The 20,731-nt window shown below is 45.9% G+C and overlaps 1 protein-coding gene across 1 annotated transcript; it reads right to left on the reverse strand.

Annotated features, from left to right (window-relative positions):
- Window positions 1-7,417: 7,417 nt before the first annotated feature.
- On the reverse strand, window positions 7,418-19,370 carry LOC149336530 (uncharacterized). The gene is made up of 3 exons (XM_089554159.1): window positions 18,781-19,370; window positions 17,961-18,360; window positions 7,418-7,744 (listed from the first exon to the last, which is right to left on the reverse strand). Exons 1-3 carry the CDS (start codon window positions 19,368-19,370, stop codon window positions 7,418-7,420), a joined length of 1,317 nt encoding a protein of 438 aa, XP_089410285.1.
- Between the last annotated feature and the right edge of the window lie 1,361 nt (window positions 19,371-20,731).

Genomic DNA, 20,731 nt, shown 5'->3' on the forward strand with positions numbered 1-20,731 from the left:
TATCCAAAGTGTCCTGGCTCAGATGGACCAAGATATTGAAATGGAGACTGAAATCAGGTGAATCTTGTCAGGACTCATGCAAAGTGCACGCTAGACAATTATGTTATTTCGACTCCTTTAACAATTAGTACACAATAATTATTTACCTTCCTAAGTGGTACTCTAAACGACCAAGCATTACTAGAAAATTTTCCGAGCATCACCAGAATTGCCCAACCAGGTTCTTGCGACTAAGAATCCTTAGCGTAGCCTTTTTTTACTTTACAAAAAAAGAAAACAATGAAATTTAATAAATACCTCTTTACATCATGCTCCCTGCGCCCCAGTGCGCCGCCATTACAGCGCTGTGATACGCGACTTGGTGAAGCGTCCCTGTTGTGTGCTTTCTGAGCTGCCTACGAAGCAGCTGAGCGATGCGCCTGGAGTCGACATAACCGCCAGCGGATGCAGACAGGCGAGGAAATGCTGCGCAAAGCCAGTATCTTTGGTGATGTATGCTCACTCATGCTGGCAGAGTGCATGCAGAAGTACGGTGCCAATATCATGTATTTTCAATAGACCAGCGTGATAATAACGAGCAGTTATGCACATTGGCGTGGAGGAAATAATCGGTAAATGCGGCTTTTCTCACCAAGGAAAATAAAATAAAGAGGAGGCATACCGATGACTTGGCGCTTGCTGTACGTTCTCGAGGGGAGGGTACTTTACTTTTAATCTCATACTACGTGGCTTTGCACAAACGTCTGTAGAAGGCAGTGGTTGCAAAGATCCCTAAGCAGCGATATTAAGGCGGAAGCCTTTAATGTCTCATCGTTGGAAGCAGCAGTTGTCGACAGAAAATGTCACGCTTTTCAATTGGTGGAAACGGTCGTGACGTCACAGTGCGCGAATTTCAAACGGGGCCAAAGGGATCGTATAGTGATGCTCCAAGTAAGTGGGACTGAGCTTAGTTAATTGCTTAATTACTTAATTAGCCTAATTAGCTTTACTAGTCAGGCCATATAAATAAATAAAACCGATTAAGAAATTTGTCGAGCTCAAGAATCGAACCCCGGTCTTCGCCGTGATAGACGAGCATGCTATCCACTCCGCCATGCCAGCTCGATGGTTTGGAATGAACAAAGGCGCGTCTAGTGAATTCGGTGTCTTCACTCACTCTCATCCTCCTCCATTCCCTTCCGGAGAGGTTTAGGTGTCCACCGACAAATGAGAGACAGATACATTTCCTTTCCTCAAAAACCAATTTACCGACGAGCGAGGCGTAGAACCGAATGGGCGATGGCGTTCTATGGACTCCTTGGCAGCGTTTCAAGACGCTGTCGCGTTCCACTTTTAGGGGCGAGGCTTAACATCTTAACCACACATCAGTGACCACACTTTAGTTCAAAAAAGTGCCCCTCTGAATTTTGTGAGACAGTTACTGCCTAATTTCCTTTCCTCAAATACAATTTTCATTTTCTTCATTACGGCTCCTCTTTATCTATCTTCTTTCACTCCCACTTCCTCCCTTCCTCTACGGTGCGGTTCAGGTGTCCACCGAGATGACAGAGAATTACTGCGCCATTTCCTTTCCTCAAAAAGCGTTGCGTTCAAAGGGCAAGGCATCGCGCCGAACGGGTGGTGGCGTTCCGTGGACTCCCTGGCAGCGCTACAACGCGCTGTCGCGTTCCACTCCTAAAGGCGGAGCTTAAGCGTCATTAATTAGCAGTTAATTAGTATTCAGGCATTAATTAGTAATTAACCATTAATTAGTGCTTTGTCATCACTTAGTAATTAGTACTCAATTATATGTGACGCCACCAGTGCCACAGAAACAGCGAAGGTGGCGCGGAAAGCGCTTCCGCCTCTACCCACTTTAGACAGTCAAAGTGCCCCCTGAATTTTTCGGGTAAAGAGTGTGCGCGAATCAACCGCGTTTTGTAGCAATCAGCAAAGGTTACTGAGCAACACTAGGTCGCTGATGACACTACCGCGGATCTCGCTCCAATGTTTCGTAATTTCAGCCTTCACTGCTTGTGGCGTAGTTGTCCGGATGCAGTAGACATGGTCCTTCACACACCCCTACAGAAGTCGAAAAGATTGAAGTGAGGTAACGTTGCTGGCCAGGCCACTGCTTCAGTCCGCCCGATTGACTGGTTTTTGAAGGCTTCGTCAAGCAAAGCTCATGCAAGACTGGTGCTTTCAGCCGGGCAGGCCCATCGTGCTTAAACTAAGCGGTGACTTGAACTGCAAGAGGGAGGCCCAACGAAAATCTTCGGCTGAGCGGGCTAAGGCAGCTCAAGCATGCCAGATTGCTGGTTTCGTTGTGTTCTGTTGTGTTGTGTTGGGTTTAGTGGCGCATAAGCATCTAAGGCAGCCATGCGCCAAGCTCAAGGTGGAGGAAAATTGATATCTGTAGAATTTCTCTTAAAAAAAAAATCGGTGGTGTAAAGAGCCTAAATATTTAGTTGCTGCTACACTGTAATGTTTGGAAAAAATTCAAGAATGTCAGTTTTAAAACCTTTAAAGAAGGTCGAGTAACCTCAGTGGCGATCCATGGCTGGCAAGAATTCCGAGGCTCCCAACCCATCAAGTAAAGGCCTCAGTATTTTTCTCAGGAATGAGAAGACGACTGAGATGTATGAAAAGTACAGCAAAGATACGGATCAGAATTTATAGTCCCTCGAGAAATCCTGCCTCTGTTAAAAAGCTAAAAACACAAGATATGTCAACGATTGCATTGTTGCTTAAGACCAGCGTAGGGTGAAAAGGAATGAGTTGATTGTAAAATCGAATGAAGTGCTTTTTTCTTATTTTTTCAAGTTTCACACTTCAGAATAAAATGTGAATAATTGTAAGTTCATCTCCACATTTCTCAGACTGGTTTCTCTTGTTTTGTTAGTAGGAAACTGTGTGTGAGGTGTGTGTGTCCAATGCGCAGACGACATAAAATTACTTCCATAAAACGCTTCTGGTGCACGCAGGTCTTCCATTCACCAAGGACAGGCTTTACTAAGTGTAGCTTGTTGTTAACTTCGTTGTCCTATGAAGCCTGCCACTTTCCTTTAAGTTTATTTTTAAGCAGTTTCATGCAGTCTTTATAAGGTATATCGACTTTTTTTTATTTGTACATTACGAGCACGTGCGGCACATGCATCAGTGCTCTAATTCCTTCTGATTCCCACGTGATTAGGGACCCAACAAAACTTTATTGTAAGTATTTTTGTTTCAGCTTTCATTATGTCATGTATTATTTATTTATTTATTTATTTGTGATACCCTCAGGGTACAGAATACATTTCAGAGGGGAAGGGCAGTTGATAACAAGAAAAATAAACAAAGCACAATTCATACAAAACTATAGAACAACTGAGGCAGGATAAAAAGAAGTGAGCAAAATTAACGCGGAACAGATTAATAAAATAGTTTAAGAACAATACTAGTACGTGGAGAACACAACACTACAATAAAATACAAAAGCGATCATTATGTAATCAGAGTGGTAAGTATTCTTCTAAATTGAGTTGAATCAGTGATGCTAGTTAATGATGCGGGTAGGGAATTCCATTCTTTAGAGGTTAGCGGAAAATATGATTGCGCACATGTCACTTTGTTACAATGAGGCCCTGTGACCTTGTGTTGATGATCACGACGGTGAGAAACTAACGGTGCTGGTTGAATCCATCGAGAGCGAAGTTGAAAATTGGAGTAGAAAAATTTATGGAATAGGCAGATGCGGAAGTGCTTACGGCGGGTAGCTAGGGGTTTTAGGGGTCCTATTATGGGTTGAACTGCATTTCTGAAGTTTAGTGCTGTAATTACGCTGAGGGAGTCGGTGTAGATGACACATTTTTGTATGTTTTTCTTGATTTCTTTAACCGCGACAGCAATGGCGTAACTTTCTGCCGTGAAAACTGATGCGCACTCAGGCAGCCTGACTATTTTTTCTTCTTTCTCTTGTACTACTGCAATACCAACGTAGTGTGCTGTTTTCGAGCCATCTGTGTAAAAATCCATGTATTCCTTGTACTTATCCTTCACTGCCAAAAATTCCTGCAGTATATATTCTTGTGGAGTTCACTTTTTGTGGATGTGCGTCAATGTAAGATCACATACTGAGGGAAAGCTGTACCAAGGTGGCAGTGGGCGGGGTCTCGGGGCAATATTGGGCAGTGTGTTCAGTATACCTAATTCTTCGCATTTTCCTTCAAAACAGTGGAATAGCGGTCTGATTGCTTGGGGTTTGTTGTTAAACAGTTGTTTGGATTGGCATTTTGCAACTATGGGGTAGCAGAGATGCTTTGGCAGTGAACGGGTTTTTAGTACATATGCGGACGTCAGCATGGATCTTCTATGTGTAAAGGAGGCTTCATTTATTTCGACATAGAGTCTGTCTATGGGGATGTTCTGTAAGCGCCAGTTGAGAGACTTAAACCGAGGTTATGCACGGGGTCTAGTCATTTTAGGTAAGATGGTCTCGCAGACCCATATACGATGCACCCGTAATCTAGGCAGGATCGTACTAGAGCACGATAAATGTGCAAAAGACATGCCCTGTCGGACCCCCATCGTTTACGTGAACGCACCTTTAGGACATTGAAGGATCGGGAAGCTTTCTTTTTCGGGTTGTTAATGTGTGGAAGGAATGGGAGCTTTTTATCAAACTTATACCTACGAATTTGTGCTGTTCATTTACCGGTAATTCTGTTTCCCTTAGGTGGAGGGTGGGGTTGTTCTGTAGGCCTCGTTTGAGAGAGAACATGACGGCCACTGTTTTTTGAGGAGAGAACTGGAATCTGTTTCTGTCTCCCCATGCCGCTAGTTTATTTATTGTCAGCTGTACTTGTCCCTCGCATGTTGACATGTTGGTTGATGTGCAGGCGATCTGGAGATCGTCAACATAAACCGAGTACATAACTGATTTTAGGATTATTTGGTCTAATGATTCATTTTCACGACAAAGAGTGTAGTGCTTAAACTGCACCCCTGTGGTACTCCATTCTCCTGAACAAACTTCTGCCGCCGCGGTGGCTCAGCGGTTATGGTGCTCGGCTGCTGACCCAAAAGACGCGGGTTCGATCCCGGCCGCGGCGGCTGGAATTTCTTTGGAGGAGAAATTCTAGAGGCCCGTGTACTGTGCGATGTCAGTGCACGTTAAAGAACCCCAGGTGGTCGAAATTTCCGGAGCCCTCCACTACGGCGTCTCTCATAGCCTTAGTCGCTTTGGGACGTTAAACCCCACAAACCACAAACCACAACCAACCATGAACAAACTTCTTTGAGATGGTTGATCCAAGGCGTACGTGAAAGGAACGGTTGGATAGGAAGTCTTTTATGCAGTTCAGCATCCTTCCCCGGATGCCAAGCTCTGCTAAATCGCGGAGGATACCAAACTTCCAAGTGGTGTCGTACGCCTTTTCGAGGTCGAAGAAGACAGCGAGACAGTGTTGTTTGTGTATGAAAGCCTCTCGAACAGTATTTTCGAGGCGAACTAAGAGGTCTGTTGTGGAGCATGCCTTTTTAAAACCACACTGATGGCTATCAAGGAGTTCCCGTGATTCAAACACGAAGATTAACCGGATATTTAATACGCTTTCAAGGAAGGAAGGGAAAACTTTATTTTCACTAATGGTTTTTCCTGCGGTTTGGGGCCATCTTCAGAGACGTCTTGGTTCTACCCCCAGGAGCCTTCTCTGTCGAAGTCGTCCGCCTCTAATCAGTGGTCCGTTGCCCTCAGTCCAGGGCTCCGCTGGCCACTGCCGCCCGTTGAGCTCGCTGTACCAGACCTTGTTGGTCTTCACAGCGGTCGCTGCACAAAACACTTGGCGAGGCAGCTGGTAAGAGCTATTGGTCGATAACTGCCAGGGAATGTTGGCTGTTTACCAGGTTTCAGGAATGGTACTATAATTGCTTTTTTCCAAGCTTCCGGAATTTTTCAGAGTGTCCAAATTTTGTTAAAAAATTTCAAAAGTGTTTCCACAGAAGGTTTTGAAAGATGTGCTAGCATTTTTTAGTCTATTTCATCGGAGCCTGGGGCAGTCTTTTTGCCGGCAGATAAAATTCTGTTAATGTCCTGGATTGTGATTAGTCTATTGAAAGGTGCAGTTGTGCAACCAGTTGTTGGAAGTTTATTTTTCTCAGCTGTGTTTTTGTATCTTAAACATGATTCTGTATAGTGTGTGGAACTGGAAACACATGAGAAATATTCACCCAGGATGTCTGCCTGCTCTTCTATACTTGTTTTTGTATCAGGGGCTGTAAGAAAATGAATTGTAAAAGGGGAGTAGTCGCCATTTAATTTACGAACCTGCTCCCACATTTTTTTTTGCTTGTGATTGAACTGCTTATTGATGATATGTAATTTTTCCAAGAAGCTTTCTAAGCATTGCGACGAATACGTCGTGCATTGGTTCTCGCCTTTTTAAAGTCTATAAAGTTCTCGTGTGTGGGGTATCTTCTAAAAATTGCTCAGGCTTTATTTTGCACCTTCTTCGCTTCTCTACATTCCTTGCCATACCACATCTTGTGGTTGTGTCGAACCACCCCAGAGGTGTGAGGGATAGCCAGGCGTGCCGCAGAAATTATGCAGGATGTGATCATTTCATTTAGTTCATCCACATTAAGGTGATCTGCAGGTATTTTTTCTGGAGAGGCTTTTTCTCGAAACAGCTCCCAATCCGCTATGTGAAGTTTCCAGCGACGTGGTTTGCTAGGGATTATTGATGGTGATGACGACAACCTGATTACTACTGGCAGATGATCGCTTTCGTAGGGATTGTCAAGGACATCCCATTTAAAATCCATAGAAACAGACGGTGAACTAAAAGACAATCTATGCAGCTCATTTTTCCCGAGCTTGGAGAGCATTATGTGTTTTTGCCTGTGTTGAGCAGGCAAAGATTATTTGATAGAAACAAAATCTTCTAAAATACGACCCCTAGTATCTGTCTGTGTGCTTCCCCAAAAACCAGAGTGAGCATTGAAATCACCGACTACCAGATATGGCTCTGGTAGCTGTTGTAAAAGTGTTTCTAAGTCATGCAGTGTTACTGATAGATGTGCCTGTGGATATACCCAGCATATGGTGATTGTTTTAAAATGGAGGATGGTGACTGCAAAAGATTCATATTTGGTTTTAATCTTGATTTCATGGGTTGCAACACCACTCTGCACAATAATGGCAACACCTCCTGAGAGCCTATTTGCTTGCTCTCGGTCGCACCGAAATACTTGATACTTCTTTAGGATATTCTGGTGTTTGGGACCTAAGTTTGTCTCCTGTAGGCATAAAGCCACAGGATAAAGTGTGTTTAGAAGTTCTTTCATGTCAGAATAATTATTTAGTACGGCACGGCAGCTCCAATGTATAAGGAACGCCATGTTGGATGATTTTTGGGAGTGTAGTAAAGAAGTTACGACAGAGGATTTGGGGGTGCCATTACTGGGCTCTTTTCTTTTTCGCCCAAGTGATCTGTGCCGCCGCTGAAGCGGGGGCGAGTTTTGCGTTGTGTCCATCGCCTCGATAAAAGCTCTGGAGGCCCGCGGAGATCCCACGCGTGTGCGGTTTGCAGGCCTCTCTCGACTGGGGGAAGCCTTGCGGACAGCCGACTGAGGGGCCGGCGAGGCGCTTTTTGAGAGGTGGCAGGGCAGCCTTGGCTGCGCCTGCCTGGGACTGGAAAGGCCCTGCCTCAGGCTTTGCCTGGGCATTGGCCGGAGACCGGTGTGGTGTGCCGCCCCTGCGCACACCACACCGCTCCCTGCGCCCCTGCGCACACCACACCGCGCGCGCACGCGCACGCACACACGCGCACGCACACACGCGCACGCGCACACGCACACACGCACGCGCACGCACACGCACACACGCACGCGCACGCACACGCACACGCACACGCACACGCACACGCACACGCACACGCACACACACACACACACACACACCAGCTTTTCTTGTAATGGGATTAGTAATGCTGTCGCATTAGAAGTGCGTCTTCCGCTCCTACCCAATCAACCCCATAGAAGGTGCCGAGTCGGCACCCGGCGGCAGTCGTCTCATGAGCGTTTGGTCGGAGTGTTAGTCTTCTTTATAATTTAGGCAGGTCTCTCCCGTAATTTTCTCGTTCCAGTGCATATAAAGTACCGCAAAGGGCGTAACAGAAATGAAGTAAAAACACTTTTTGCGTATTCGACTTGCACAGAAAATTCAGTCGGTGCGAAAACAAAGAAATGAACAGGTGCCTCAGTGGAGGCATCCGAATATTTGATATCACGTGGATATGATTAACGTACACTAGAAACCTACAGCCGAAAGGCCATTTTTCGTTCGTCTCCAAGTAAACGCAGCCGCTTACCCCGCAATTAAATCTGTATCACTGTGCTTACTAGTTGGGCTCGGGTATTTTGAAGATATGAGAAATCCGGCAGCGTCATGACGAACGGCTCTCCCAAATAATTTTCCGGCAAAATACTGCACAGATAGGGTCTATCCTGCTGCTGTCGAAATGATGCACGACTGCTTTGTAGCTCTTAACCAAACCTACTACCCAAGTAATGGGAGGCACGCATAGCGAATTATGCTCAACATGCTTTTTTAAACCGCGGCTTTGTTCCTTTCTTCTATCACTCCGTCCTTTACCCTCCCCTTACGCCGTGGTCGGGTGTCCACCGAGATATGTGAGGCAGTTATTCCGTCATTATCTTTCCCAATAAGCAACCAATTAGCCCCCGCTTCAGGATTCCTCATCGTAGTCGTCTGCGTCGGCGTTGTCTTAACACACCACCTGACAACCATGGCAGGTACTAGCAGAGCGAAAGGCCACCTGCCCCGACAAGAGCGGAGAAGTGCACAACCCGAAGGTGCCTGCCACGGGGAGATCCCGGAGGGTGGGTAGCAGTAACACGCCACCTTACAGCTGTGGTAGATGGCGTGTGAAGAGCTGCGCCTAAATTTCGCAATACCGACGATCGGAGTCGTCTCTCAATTTTGTGGTTGTGTTCATTTCGCTTTAACGGGGAATGTCACTGTTACGCTATCAACTGGCAACCCGCATAAGCTAGAAGATCGATGCGAAGGGTATGGATAGTCTACTGAAGGAAGTTTGAGAACTGTGCTCCATATCCAACCATTGTCCAGTGGTCAGACGATTTTCTTGTGACACAATCTTGAGAGATGTACTGGAGAATCTGTTCTTTATTTGAATGTAGAAGTGCAAATGCGCTGCGCAAATACAACGACAGACACCGCAGGATGAAGTCAATGCAAGAGCCTCCTGGCGAACTGCTGGGGTGATTTTATGGCAACATGCAGCATCTACGCAGCCCGAGATTCTGATTCTGACTGTAAGCAAGTATTTAAAAATGAGCTCTGCGCAGCGACCCTGGTTTCGGCTGCAGTTGCCATGAATATTTTACGCCAAGTGACGCTCTATTAGAAAAGGGTCGTACGCTGACCGCCCAAGCCATCTTTAGTGTGTGCAGTTTATCAATGCGAAAGCACTATGTGGCTCATCGGGCACCAAATGCGGCGTCGGCGCTGACAAGCAGGAGTGGTCCAAAAATTCCCGATGACATCTCCGTAATATCAATGAAAAGATTTCTACCGAAGGTGCTGGGAATTGAACCGAGGACTTTCAGATCGAGGGGAGAGCATATAACCATGGGACATAAAACCACGCTGGTTCTTGACGCACAAAGATGAACGTAGTCTATTAGCTGCCTTGCGACTGTATGCTAATGAGTAGGTATGTGATTACTAGAGACCGGATTTTAGGCAAATGCCTATTTTTTTCAACGCTTCGTACGCGCACCATTTTTACATATGAGCACGAATTAGGTGCTGACAATATGTTTAATACTCTTTTTATAGTGCCTATAAATGCCTATTTTGAGTGTCAGTGCCTATAAATGCCTATTTCCGACGTCGGTGCCTAATAATGCACTATTTTACAGAAAAGGGGCCTGAAATACGCTGTGGTTTTGCTTTCAGATTCTGTTTGCTTTCGAATTCATTTCGGTTTTGAGTAGAACACACACGTGGCAAAATTAGATGACCTCGTCAGTTGGCTTTGGTGAACACTCTACCTACGCCGGCTGTGTACACAATACCAACCACGTCAGCCTAAAATATCGAAGCAACCTTTTTCCTATTTTCTGCCATTTTATTGTGGCAGCTTGTTGATGACTTTGGCTGTTAAAGTGGTAGTTGACAAGATGGAACCACATTTCGGAAAGTATACGCAGTGAATTATAAGTTCGTCCAAATAATTTCCAGTTGGTTCGAATTGAAACCAACTGTAAAATGTTCAATAAACCTGCTGGAAACAGTTTTACTGATTTTTTTCCGAAGATTTTTTTCTTTCTGAAGAACTCGGAAAGCACTTCAAGGACGGTAATGAACTTATTGCTTCAGTCAAGGGTGTGTTTTTGAAAGCGCCTTCTTGTGAGTGCGCCGGAAGTGCCTCTCCCGCCGGAGCCTATCATCACACGTAGGGGAACGTAGCTGGAAGCCGTTGATTACTACAACTAGCACCTTTCTGACCTGAAGACCGTCATAAACAGTTTCTCAGATGATGAGAGTGCTCTAGTCAGGAGGGCTCAAGCTGCCCTCTGTCAGGTCAACCTCCAAGAAGACCTCGCGTACTTGTGCGCTAACTTCACTTTTCCTGCGAGCCCTATAAAAAAATGGAATGTGGGGGTGTAGTGCTCACTACCAACATAGGACTAATTTAGAATGTGCAGCAGCGAATCGCTGCTCTACCTCACGGAGAAGTTTCCGAGAAAATCCGCGCAAAGTTGCAGTCCGTCTTGGACAAAAACGAGGGGTTCTCTGTCCTCAAGCAAATTTCAGGAGTACTTACCGGTGAACGTTCTATGATACTGAACATTGTAAAGCCATCAAATGTTCCTAAGTACAAGCACGCTCCTGTAACATCCGTTGATGTTGAGCGTTCCTTTTCAGCATACAAGCTTGTTCTTACTGATAAGAGGCATAAATTTGAGTCCATCAACTTGGAGATGGTGCTTGTCTGCTACTGCTTTCATAGCTTTAGCAGTGATTTCTAGATGGATGATGTTTATTTTAGCATGGATCCTCGTGGATGTACGTAGGCCCGTGCAGAACTGATTCTTTTCGGCATATTCCGCATCAAGCAGCACTGTGTGTAACATTTTCTAGCATCTCGTATTTATGGTTTCCAGACCCTTCTAATGGCAAGCACCATTTGATAGTCGCGTGGCTCCAGACACGTGAAGCCACAAACTATAAAACACTGTTCAATTCCTGTGTGAGCGATGACTGAACTCATTTGTCAGATGCTTTGAATTGACAATGTTTGTATCAATTTCTAAATACATGGCCTCTTGTTAAGGTGTTAATTGTTTCTACTTTTGTACACGACAAGCGAATTGTTTGTTTCGAGGTATACCAAAGTGTTTTAAAACGGTTGGTAACCGTCCGTTTTGCTCTGCTGAAGCATGTTTTTTATTTATGCTGTGTTTTTGTTTTATTTTACAGCAGATATTGCGCGCTGAAGTTCGGAACTGTGTGCACTTTTGATAAAATTTATAGTGCCTATTTTTCTCCGTTAGATGCCTAAAATGCAATTTTAGCCGCCTATTTATGGCGCCTAAAACGTGCTTTTTAGTGCCTAAAAATCCGGCCTCTAGGATTACACAGGATGATAATACAATAACCAGGTAGATAAAATTAAAAAGAAATTAAAATACAAAAAAACGCTTTTGCTTTTATAGCACATAAGTAGACTGAAGTTTCCTTCGCAATTTTTGAGACATACCTCTTTCTATATACAAACTTTTATTTTTAGGCAAATATCGAAGCAGTGAGGCTGTGTCCAATTCTAAAATGGCCCTTATTGCTAAGATAATGCAGTACTTCGCTACATTTAACATTCGAAAAATAGCGTACGTAACGCAAACGTACCTAAGACATCGATTTGAAATAGCGTTTGGCGCATGCGCAGTGCGACTGGCGCTATTTTCTAGCGTACGCTATGCCTTTGCGTATGTCTACGTACGCTATACTAAAACTCTCTAATAAAACCTGGGAAACCTTGCATTTACCTCCCTGCACCAGCAACCAAGAAGCTAATATTGGACGTCCGTCATATTTGAAGAACAATACGTTGCGTGTGACGGCGAATCGTTGCTTGAAAGTGAAATGGAACACGGACACTACACAGCGGGCTAAAACTGCGTGACTTTAAGCAGCCAGTGACGGTGCTGGACACCATCACAAGTGTTAGAAACTTTGCTGTTTCTCTGTTACGTACCGCACTGCTGGTCTGAACACCACGTTCCTGCTCAGTCATGTTTTTTTATGTGGCGCCACCACGTGCCAACCACTAGGAACACGAATGCGTGGTGCATTTTAAGCATTAAATGCTTTTAGCTCCCGTTGTCGGCAGTGTGGTGACGTTACGCCGAGACCGAGAGCCAACATCCGGGCAATGAATTCCACTCATCCGGGCACTGAAGTCCACACATCCGGGAGCTGAAACGAGAACATCCAGGCACTGTACGAGATCTAACGAGACTCTCTAAGCCTTCCTAGAGTTCCGGCATAGAAACGCCGGTAGCCTCGTGCCGAACGGGTGGTGGCGTTGCTCCCTTTCTGTACAGTGCGGTTCGGGTGTCCACCAAGATGACAGAGAATTACTGCGTAATTTCCTTCCCTCAAAAAGCGTTGCGTACAAAGCGCAAGACATCGCGCCGAACAGCTGTTGGCGTTCCGTGGACTGCCTGGCAGCGCTACAACACGCTGTCGCGTTTCGCTCCTACAGGCGAAGTTTAAGCGCCATTAATTAGCAGTTAATGAGTATTTAGTTATTAATCAGTAATTAGTCACCTGTTAGTATTTCTGTCATTACTTCGTCATCAATTATGTGTGATGTAATCCCGTGGTGACGTCACCAGTGTAACATAGGCAAAGTGCTGCCGAAAACACTTTCGAATCTAGCTGCCAATATAATTTCGAAGTATACAGAAGAAAGGGGCTTAGAATGCTCGCCCGAAAAATCTGAAATATTCATATATAACGATAAGGCTCTGAGGAACAAACCACCTTCGGAAATTCAGATTTCTGTACTCGTAGGAGGAAAGGAGGTACCCAAAGTGGACACAATCAGAATCCTAGGCCTTCATATGCAGTCAAATGGAAAAAAAACACGATAACCATCAAAAAGCTTGAGAGCCACATGATGCAGACCCTCAATCTCATCAAACGTGCCTCGAGCAAAAGAGGCGGTCTGAAAGAGAAAAACCTACTTTGGCTCATAAGAGCTTTCATAAGAGCTTTCACGCCATACCTAAATCTCAAAGCAGCAGAGAGGAAAAAAATCGACGCTCTCATAAGGAAGTGCGTCAAGAAAGCTCTAGGCCTGCCCATGTGCACATCCCCGGAAAAACTCCTATCACTGGGCATATATAACACGCTTACAGAGCTCGCAGAAGCAGTCCATACATCATAGCTGGAGAGACTCAAGCATAACACATGCGGGAAGAGCCACACTAGCCAAAGTCGTACTCAAAACAGACAGGGGAGCTAGACAGAGGGAGGACATCGACATGGAAATTAGGAGCAATCTCAGGATTCCCCCCTTACCCAAGAACACGCACCCAGAAATAAACAAGGAAAGAAGACAAAAACGGCCTGAGGTGATAGAACGCATCTACGGTGGCAAGCCTCAGGAGGAGGTCGCCTACGTAGACGCAGCGGGCGATAGACAGTCAGTACACGACCGTCGCGGTAGTGAACGGAGCGGGTAGCCCCATTACGGCCGCAACTATCCTATGGACAAACACTGAGACAGCGGAGGAGGTCGCGATAGCACTAGCTTGCGTCGGTTCCAAAGCTAAATACGTCATAAGCGACAACAAAGCTGCAGTCCAAAATTTTAGTAGAGGGAGAGTCTCTCCCCTCGCTGCCAAAATTTTAAGGCAAGCGACATTAATTAGAACAATCAATATAATCTGGACCCCTGCGCACTGTCCGTGGCAACGAGGCGGCCCACGAGATCTCTACCACCGAACTGCACAAGACGGGCCACCGCTCGCTGATCACGGGAGAGAAGGGCGACTAATTTCCTGTCAGGAAGTTACAGAATATTACAGACAACATCGCAGGTACTTTTCCCCGCCTAGCATAACACCAAATAATCAACAGGCGGTGGCGTGGAGGCGTCTACAAACAGATGTCTACCCACACCCAATTCTAAGGAAACATATCATTCCAGAAATAGAGGACGATAAATGCAAGAAGTGCGGAGCGATAGGGTCCCTCGACCACATAATATGGGAGTGTAGCCAATCCCCACGCAGGGCAAACAACATTCATAGCAGAGAAGCCTGGGAGACCTTGCTCCGGAGCTCGGACCCTGAGCTCCAGCTCACTGCCGTCCGACTGGCTGAAGAGGCCGCCGGGATACAAGAGATCCTGGCCAGCATCTGACGCGACTACCCCTGCGGCCGGATCTCTCCTGATCCTCCTCCCTCAACTGAGGGTATAGGACAGGAGAGGTCTGGATGAGGTAGTGTCATTCTGTTGGGCAATAAAGGTTTTTCACTCACTCACTCACGCACTTTACACAGTTTCGAACGCGCTGCATATACTTTCTTGTCAGGCCTGCGTTCCGTCGTGTCCGCGTACACTTCTGCATCGTCCGCAGATGCACACACGCTCGCGGAGTATTCGAACGCGCTGCATATAGATTCTTGACAATATGTGTGGTGTGGTGGGTTGAACTCTAGACCCATTTCAACATTTTCACTAGTATCATCTACAACCAATGTGTTATGCCCGTAAACATTTCATGCTTACTCTACTCTTGGTTACGGGAGAGGCAGAAATTTTGTCTGCAGAAAGTCCCGTGTTATAGTTATAGCTGCAAAAATTGGCAGCTGTACCTTTATATTCTTTTTCTGTATTGAATACTTTTGGTTTCCTATTGGTGGCCGAGGTAGGGCTAGGTGCCAGATGTGTAAAAATGCTTGGTCCATCCCAGACAACAACAAATATGAAAAGAGAGCACATGAGCATACTGTCAAGCTTCTGCGCAAAAAATGTGCTCGTAAAGCACACAAAAAGACCTCGTATTTCTATGTAAGCGTCAAAAGCACCGCAAACCTACACTCGAAGAACCAAACGAAGTAAAAAAAAACTTACTGGCTTGATCTGACTGCAGATAAAAATACTTCGGGTGATGGTAAGGTGACCGCGTTGCAAGGTAAGTTATTCCAGCCGGCTATCGTTCATAGAATAAATGACAGCTTGTTTGAATTGGTTGTGCACTGAGGCGTTAGTGTTGCTTATGACATGTTTGTGCACAGTCTTTCGCGTTCTGTTGTACTGCATATAACCTGGAATTCTATTTTTGTGTGATAATTAATGATTCTCAACGACATAATCAAGCGATGCATTTGTCGACGATATTTCGGGTTGGGCAAACCGGATTAGCTCAGATGATCAGATAGCGATACTTGTCTTCGGTAGGCGAAGTAAATAAATAAAAGTGCTTCCCCCCCTCCCCCACCCACCCCCATGATATACATATCATGTACGTTTTCGCGTGCAGGTCTTGCATTACATCTACACAAGATAGTGCACAGGAAAATATCTAGAGACTGCTGATATCCTCTATATAAACAATGCAAGAAAGGAAGAGAAGAACAAAATATACTGTATGGGGTCGATTAACCATCTTAATGAAGACGGCAGTTAAATGGGGGTGTGTTCCGGATCCATTTCGCATGGATAGATGTTGTGGGGCCTCGCTCCATCGACCCCTTTGTTTTGCTTCCCCTCGATGCATCCTCTTTCTCCATATTTCTTACATCCGCCGACGACATCACCATATCGACAAAACCTGGATCCTGCGGATAGATTGCAGAGCCATTAAAGCTAGCTATCGACCCAGTACAATCTTTTTTGCACGGGAATAGTGTTGCAATTTCATAGGCTGAATTGGAGCTCTTAGTTATAAGAAACAAACAAGTCTCAGAGCCAGAACCCGACCCTCGGGATTCCATCGAGTTGCACATTGACAACCTACCGATAACCCCGGTAGCCACGATAAGGGTTCTTGGCATGTTGATTCAGAATAATACAACACGGATGAGATACGCGGCTACGCGTCACGAGGCACCAGCACGGCGCGCGGGTGACACGTATTCCCACCCGTCACAAGGGCATGAGAGAACCCGACCTGGGCAGGATCACACCAAGCTTGATGATAACTAGAATCATGTACGCTTGCCCCTACTATCATGCGAATCGCAGGGACGACGATGCACTTAATATCACCATTACGACAGCGTACAAGGCGGCCCTTGATCTGCCGACGTACGCCAACTCAGATCGACTGCTGCTGTTAGCAATTTTTATGGGATACTGGCTGGAGCGGTAAGCGACTGGAGCGGTAAGCGACGCCTTAGTGGAGGGCTCCTGATATTTCATTACGTGGGGCTCTTTAACGCGCACTGACATCGCGCAGTACCCGGGCCTCTAGCGTATAGCTTCCATCAAAATGCGACCGCCGCGGCCGGGATCAAACCCGCGTCTTTCGGGCCACTATACTCCGTTTCATACATAGCTGTCAACGCTGCCAAAGGTACGAAAGTAGTCCGCTGCAAAAAACAAGCAAAATGTATCCGTCCGCCTCGCGTCGTGGCTGAGTGGTACGAAGCGCGCGCCTTTCTGTTCATTTTACAAAGGGCCTAGGTTCGACTCCCGGCTCGGGTGGTTTTTTTATTATTTTTTTTTATTTTTCTTAAAAGATTCATTAGGTAGAAACTCGAAACTGTCAAACTCTAATACCTACTTTGAAAAACACAGCGCTGTTTACTTGTCTCGAAGGGAAAATGCAGTGTAGTGTATTGGCGACGGACGTGATTGCGAAGTGCTTTTCTCGGGTACTGAACGACTTTTTAGCATGCGGCACACAATGAATCATTGTGTGGTGATAGAATTCAGTGTGGCGTCGATTATTCGGAGCAGCCTCGGCTAGCGGCAACCTTGTATTGATCGGTGTACTCGGCGGCTTTAAAGTGAGGAGCGTCTGACTCGGGTCTCCTCTTTAAGCTGTTGTCACAAGGAAAATTCCTTGAAGTCCTTCCGGTCGTAGTAATGTTTTGTATTAGATGTCGGATTCGGTGTGTTATGGGAGTGAGCAAGTGCGGCGAGATGGGGATTGTTGAAAGCTCTGCATTTTTAGGCCCTGAGCAGAGATTCCGCTGCACAGGCCATCGAACGCTTCGTCCTCAATGGAATGCCTTTAGCGAAATGGACCTGCATGACGCCAAAAGAGCCAGAGTAGAGGGCGTGGATTTTTTTTTTGTGTGGAAGGAAAGAACTAGCGGGCTTTGATTTGAATTTTTACAGCTTTTCGGGGCGCGCATAGCTTTCATATTTTGCGGAGGATATCTTCGATGCCTCATCTATGCAGTGGGCTTGTTTTTAAAAAATGTGCGGACCCTGGGCAGGTGCTCTTTAACGCACCGTAGTGGCACCTTAATGCTCTAGCTCCTCAATGTCACTCAGTTCAGAGCTGGATTCTTCTGATGAGCTGCTCGAGCTACCATAGTGAAAACTACTGGCTCGATTTCTTCGTCGAAAATTATATCCCTTTCCCAGGCTTCGTCCTCAATACGCTCAGCATGGGCACAGAACTTTTTCCAGTCTTCCTTTGATACATGTTCCAAAGCCTGAGGGAGCAGCTTCTCAACTTCAGCCAAGGTGAAAGCTTTGTTTTTTTTTTTGCTACAAAGCCTTTCACCATGCTCCACACCTGCTCAATTGGATTGAATTCACAATGGTAAGGAGGCAGTCTCAACACTTCGTGGCCATGTTTCGCAGCAAGTGTGTCAATTGCATACACAGTGTGTCCGTTCGTTACTCGTTTGCACAAATCGAGTAGCTCAGCTCGCACCATGTCTGCTGACCATGATATGCCCTTCCTTGTGAGCCATGCCTGGATTTCAATCTTCTGAGTTGATGTCGTTGGTGGCTTTTCGAGGGCGACGCTATGGTAGGGGGCATTATCCATAACAATAATGCTGCTGTCGGGTATATTCGGCAGAAGCTTGCTCGAAAACCACTCCTCGAAGTAATTGCCGTCCATCTCGGTGTGGTAATCCGCTGATGCGCCCTTCTTCGCTCTGAAGAAGTCGGCAGCACCGCTCACAAAGCCTGTGTGGCTGCTTCCTGCATGAACGAGGATCAGGCGGCCTCCTTTCCCTGATGGCGCTGGCAGACCTGTTGTTAGGCACCTAAGAAAAGCATCTTGCGATGACTTGACTGTGCTGTCCTTCCACACATGTTGCTTGGTATGGCCAGCGTTTACCCAAGTCTCATCGAGGTATATGATGCACCTGCACGGAAGCCGCAGATAAAAATCTCGCTTGAGTCATTGTTATCAAAATATTCGCCATGGAAAGAAAGAAGATCACGTGTTCAAATATTAAAAGATTTTGAATCTCCAATAGAGTATTCTTAAATTCAGCATGCGAATTGAAAGTGCCTATTCAAAACAAAAATTATAATTTTAATGTTTTTTGAATAATCGGCACCAAGTTGCAAGGACCGGAAAAGGACACAAAAAGCGAGAAATTCATTCTTATTTGCAGTATCAAAGCACCATCCGTGTCATCACTGATTCGCATTTGATTTTGTTTTAGAAACGGTATTCCTGAATTCATAAAAATAGTACATGACGGAAACAGATGTAATTAAGGTGCGGCAAAAGAAAGGACAAATCGCTGTATTAACGACCATTAAAACGAAACACTTACCTCCCTTGGCTCCGGAATGCTTTGATAGCTCTGAGATACCGGCGCCGCCAGGCTACGATGTCAGATCGCTCGATGAGTGCAAGACTTCGCTTTCGTTTTTCGAACTTAAAACCGATATCTTTTAGTAGCCTCCACAAGGTAGCCTTACTCATGTCCGGCAAATCGGCATCTTCGTTCACTTCATCCAGGATTCTGTCCAAAGTAGGTATTTCGCGTTCGGCATACATACGATGTAACTTGAGTCGGATGGCGTTGACTGCAAAGCTGTCATATTTAACACAGCGAGAGCTAGATATGGTCACCTGGCTAGGTCGTTTTTGCGGTGATCTTATTCCAGTAGCGAGACCTTCCTTCTTGAACCTCGCAACTGTCCGAGGGCTCACCCCGGTCATCTCGCCCACAGTTTCGAGAACTTCGCGCACAGTCTTCTCCGGGAAGCGCTTCCTTACGCTAGAGTAAACGTTGACAATAACCTGCTTGGAGTCTTTCGAAAATTTCGGAGACTTCAGCTTGGAGAACAGGCGAGCAGGAGATGTTTTTGAAGCCGCAGTGGGTGAAGAAAACAAGCGAGTAGGCGATAGCGTTACCATTTTCTCCATACTCGGAAACCGAAAGACGAACGCGGAAGACATCACCGGCCGGCCTAGCTGCGAAAACCTGATACAGGAGGAGCCGAAAAAAAACCAGAAAACTAAGGCACTCTGTTTTGAAGAACATTAAAGAAAAAGCAATCTTTTTCCAAAATAAAACACCATTATTATTATGCTGCAATGTTAACCAAAAATAACTTTAATTTTTAGTTCATTACTCTTGTCACTTTCGACGCACTACATTACGATGCGGACGAGGAGCGCGAACAGGCGCCGTAGCCTTGGCTGCGTTGACAGCTATGTATGAAACGGAGTATAGTCGAGCACGATAACCACTGCGCCACCGCGACACTTACACGCGGCGAGCTTTTCTTGTAATGGAATTAGTAATGCCCTCACATTAAAAGCGCCTCTTCCGCTCAAACAAAATCGATTTCAAAAAGCGCCTAGTCTCCAACGGACGGCACTCCTCTAACGACAATTTGCTCTAAGAGTTAGTCTTTCCTTTATAATTCAGATTGCTACCAGGCAGATATTTCACGAAATTTTCTCCTTCCAGTGCTTATAAGGTAAGGCACAAGGCAGAACAGCGCAAGCTACACAGGGACAAGAAAGTAGACGAGAAACGCACAGTGCTGTCTCACAACTGAAGATTTATTTTTTCAAGCACTTCGGTAAAAATATACAGCACCATCAAGAAAATAAGAAGAGCAACCGAGTCTGACAAACAGTAATCGCCACGAGAAATCACAAGAGAACTCAGATCATACACCCACCGATAAGAACCGCAATTCTCTATCGATAAGGGCTAATGAGGGGTTGGTGCACAACTCGTTTTAAGATGCGCGATATTTACGGCTTCAATCATTTCTGGCGGGGTTTTGTCATCGCACCTGCGCAGCACGTCCGTGCTGCCCAGCTCAGGGGTGCATTCAGAATCTCGGCAGTGAATGCCCTTAAGGCCGGAGATTCGTTGAGTCACATTGTATTTGTGCTCGGACAATGCCTTATTTAGGCACCTTCCGGTTTGGCCTACGCATGCTTGGCCGCAAGTCAAGTGAATAGAATACAAGACGCCCTCATCACAGGAAACGAACCGGTCGCAATGATTTATGGTGCATCCTGCGTTATTACGAGACATTTGATTAACGCGCTTGCAGAGGCTTGACAAGCGATCCGCAGCCGAAAATAAAACATCTATTCCTACTCTTTTTTCCTATCTATCTTAAGTTTTGTGAAATACCGTATGTGTAGGGAATGCCGCCGCGGTGGCTCAGTGGTTATGGTGCTCGGCTGCTGACCCAAAAGACGCGGGTTCGATCCCGGCCGCGGCGGCTGAATTTCTTTGGAGGAGAAATTCG

The sequence above is a fragment of the Amblyomma mixtum genome, chromosome 7, assembly GCF_055824585.1.
Source record: "Amblyomma mixtum isolate Tamu chromosome 7, ASM5582458v1, whole genome shotgun sequence".
Taxonomy (NCBI): domain Eukaryota; kingdom Metazoa; phylum Arthropoda; class Arachnida; order Ixodida; family Ixodidae; genus Amblyomma; species Amblyomma mixtum.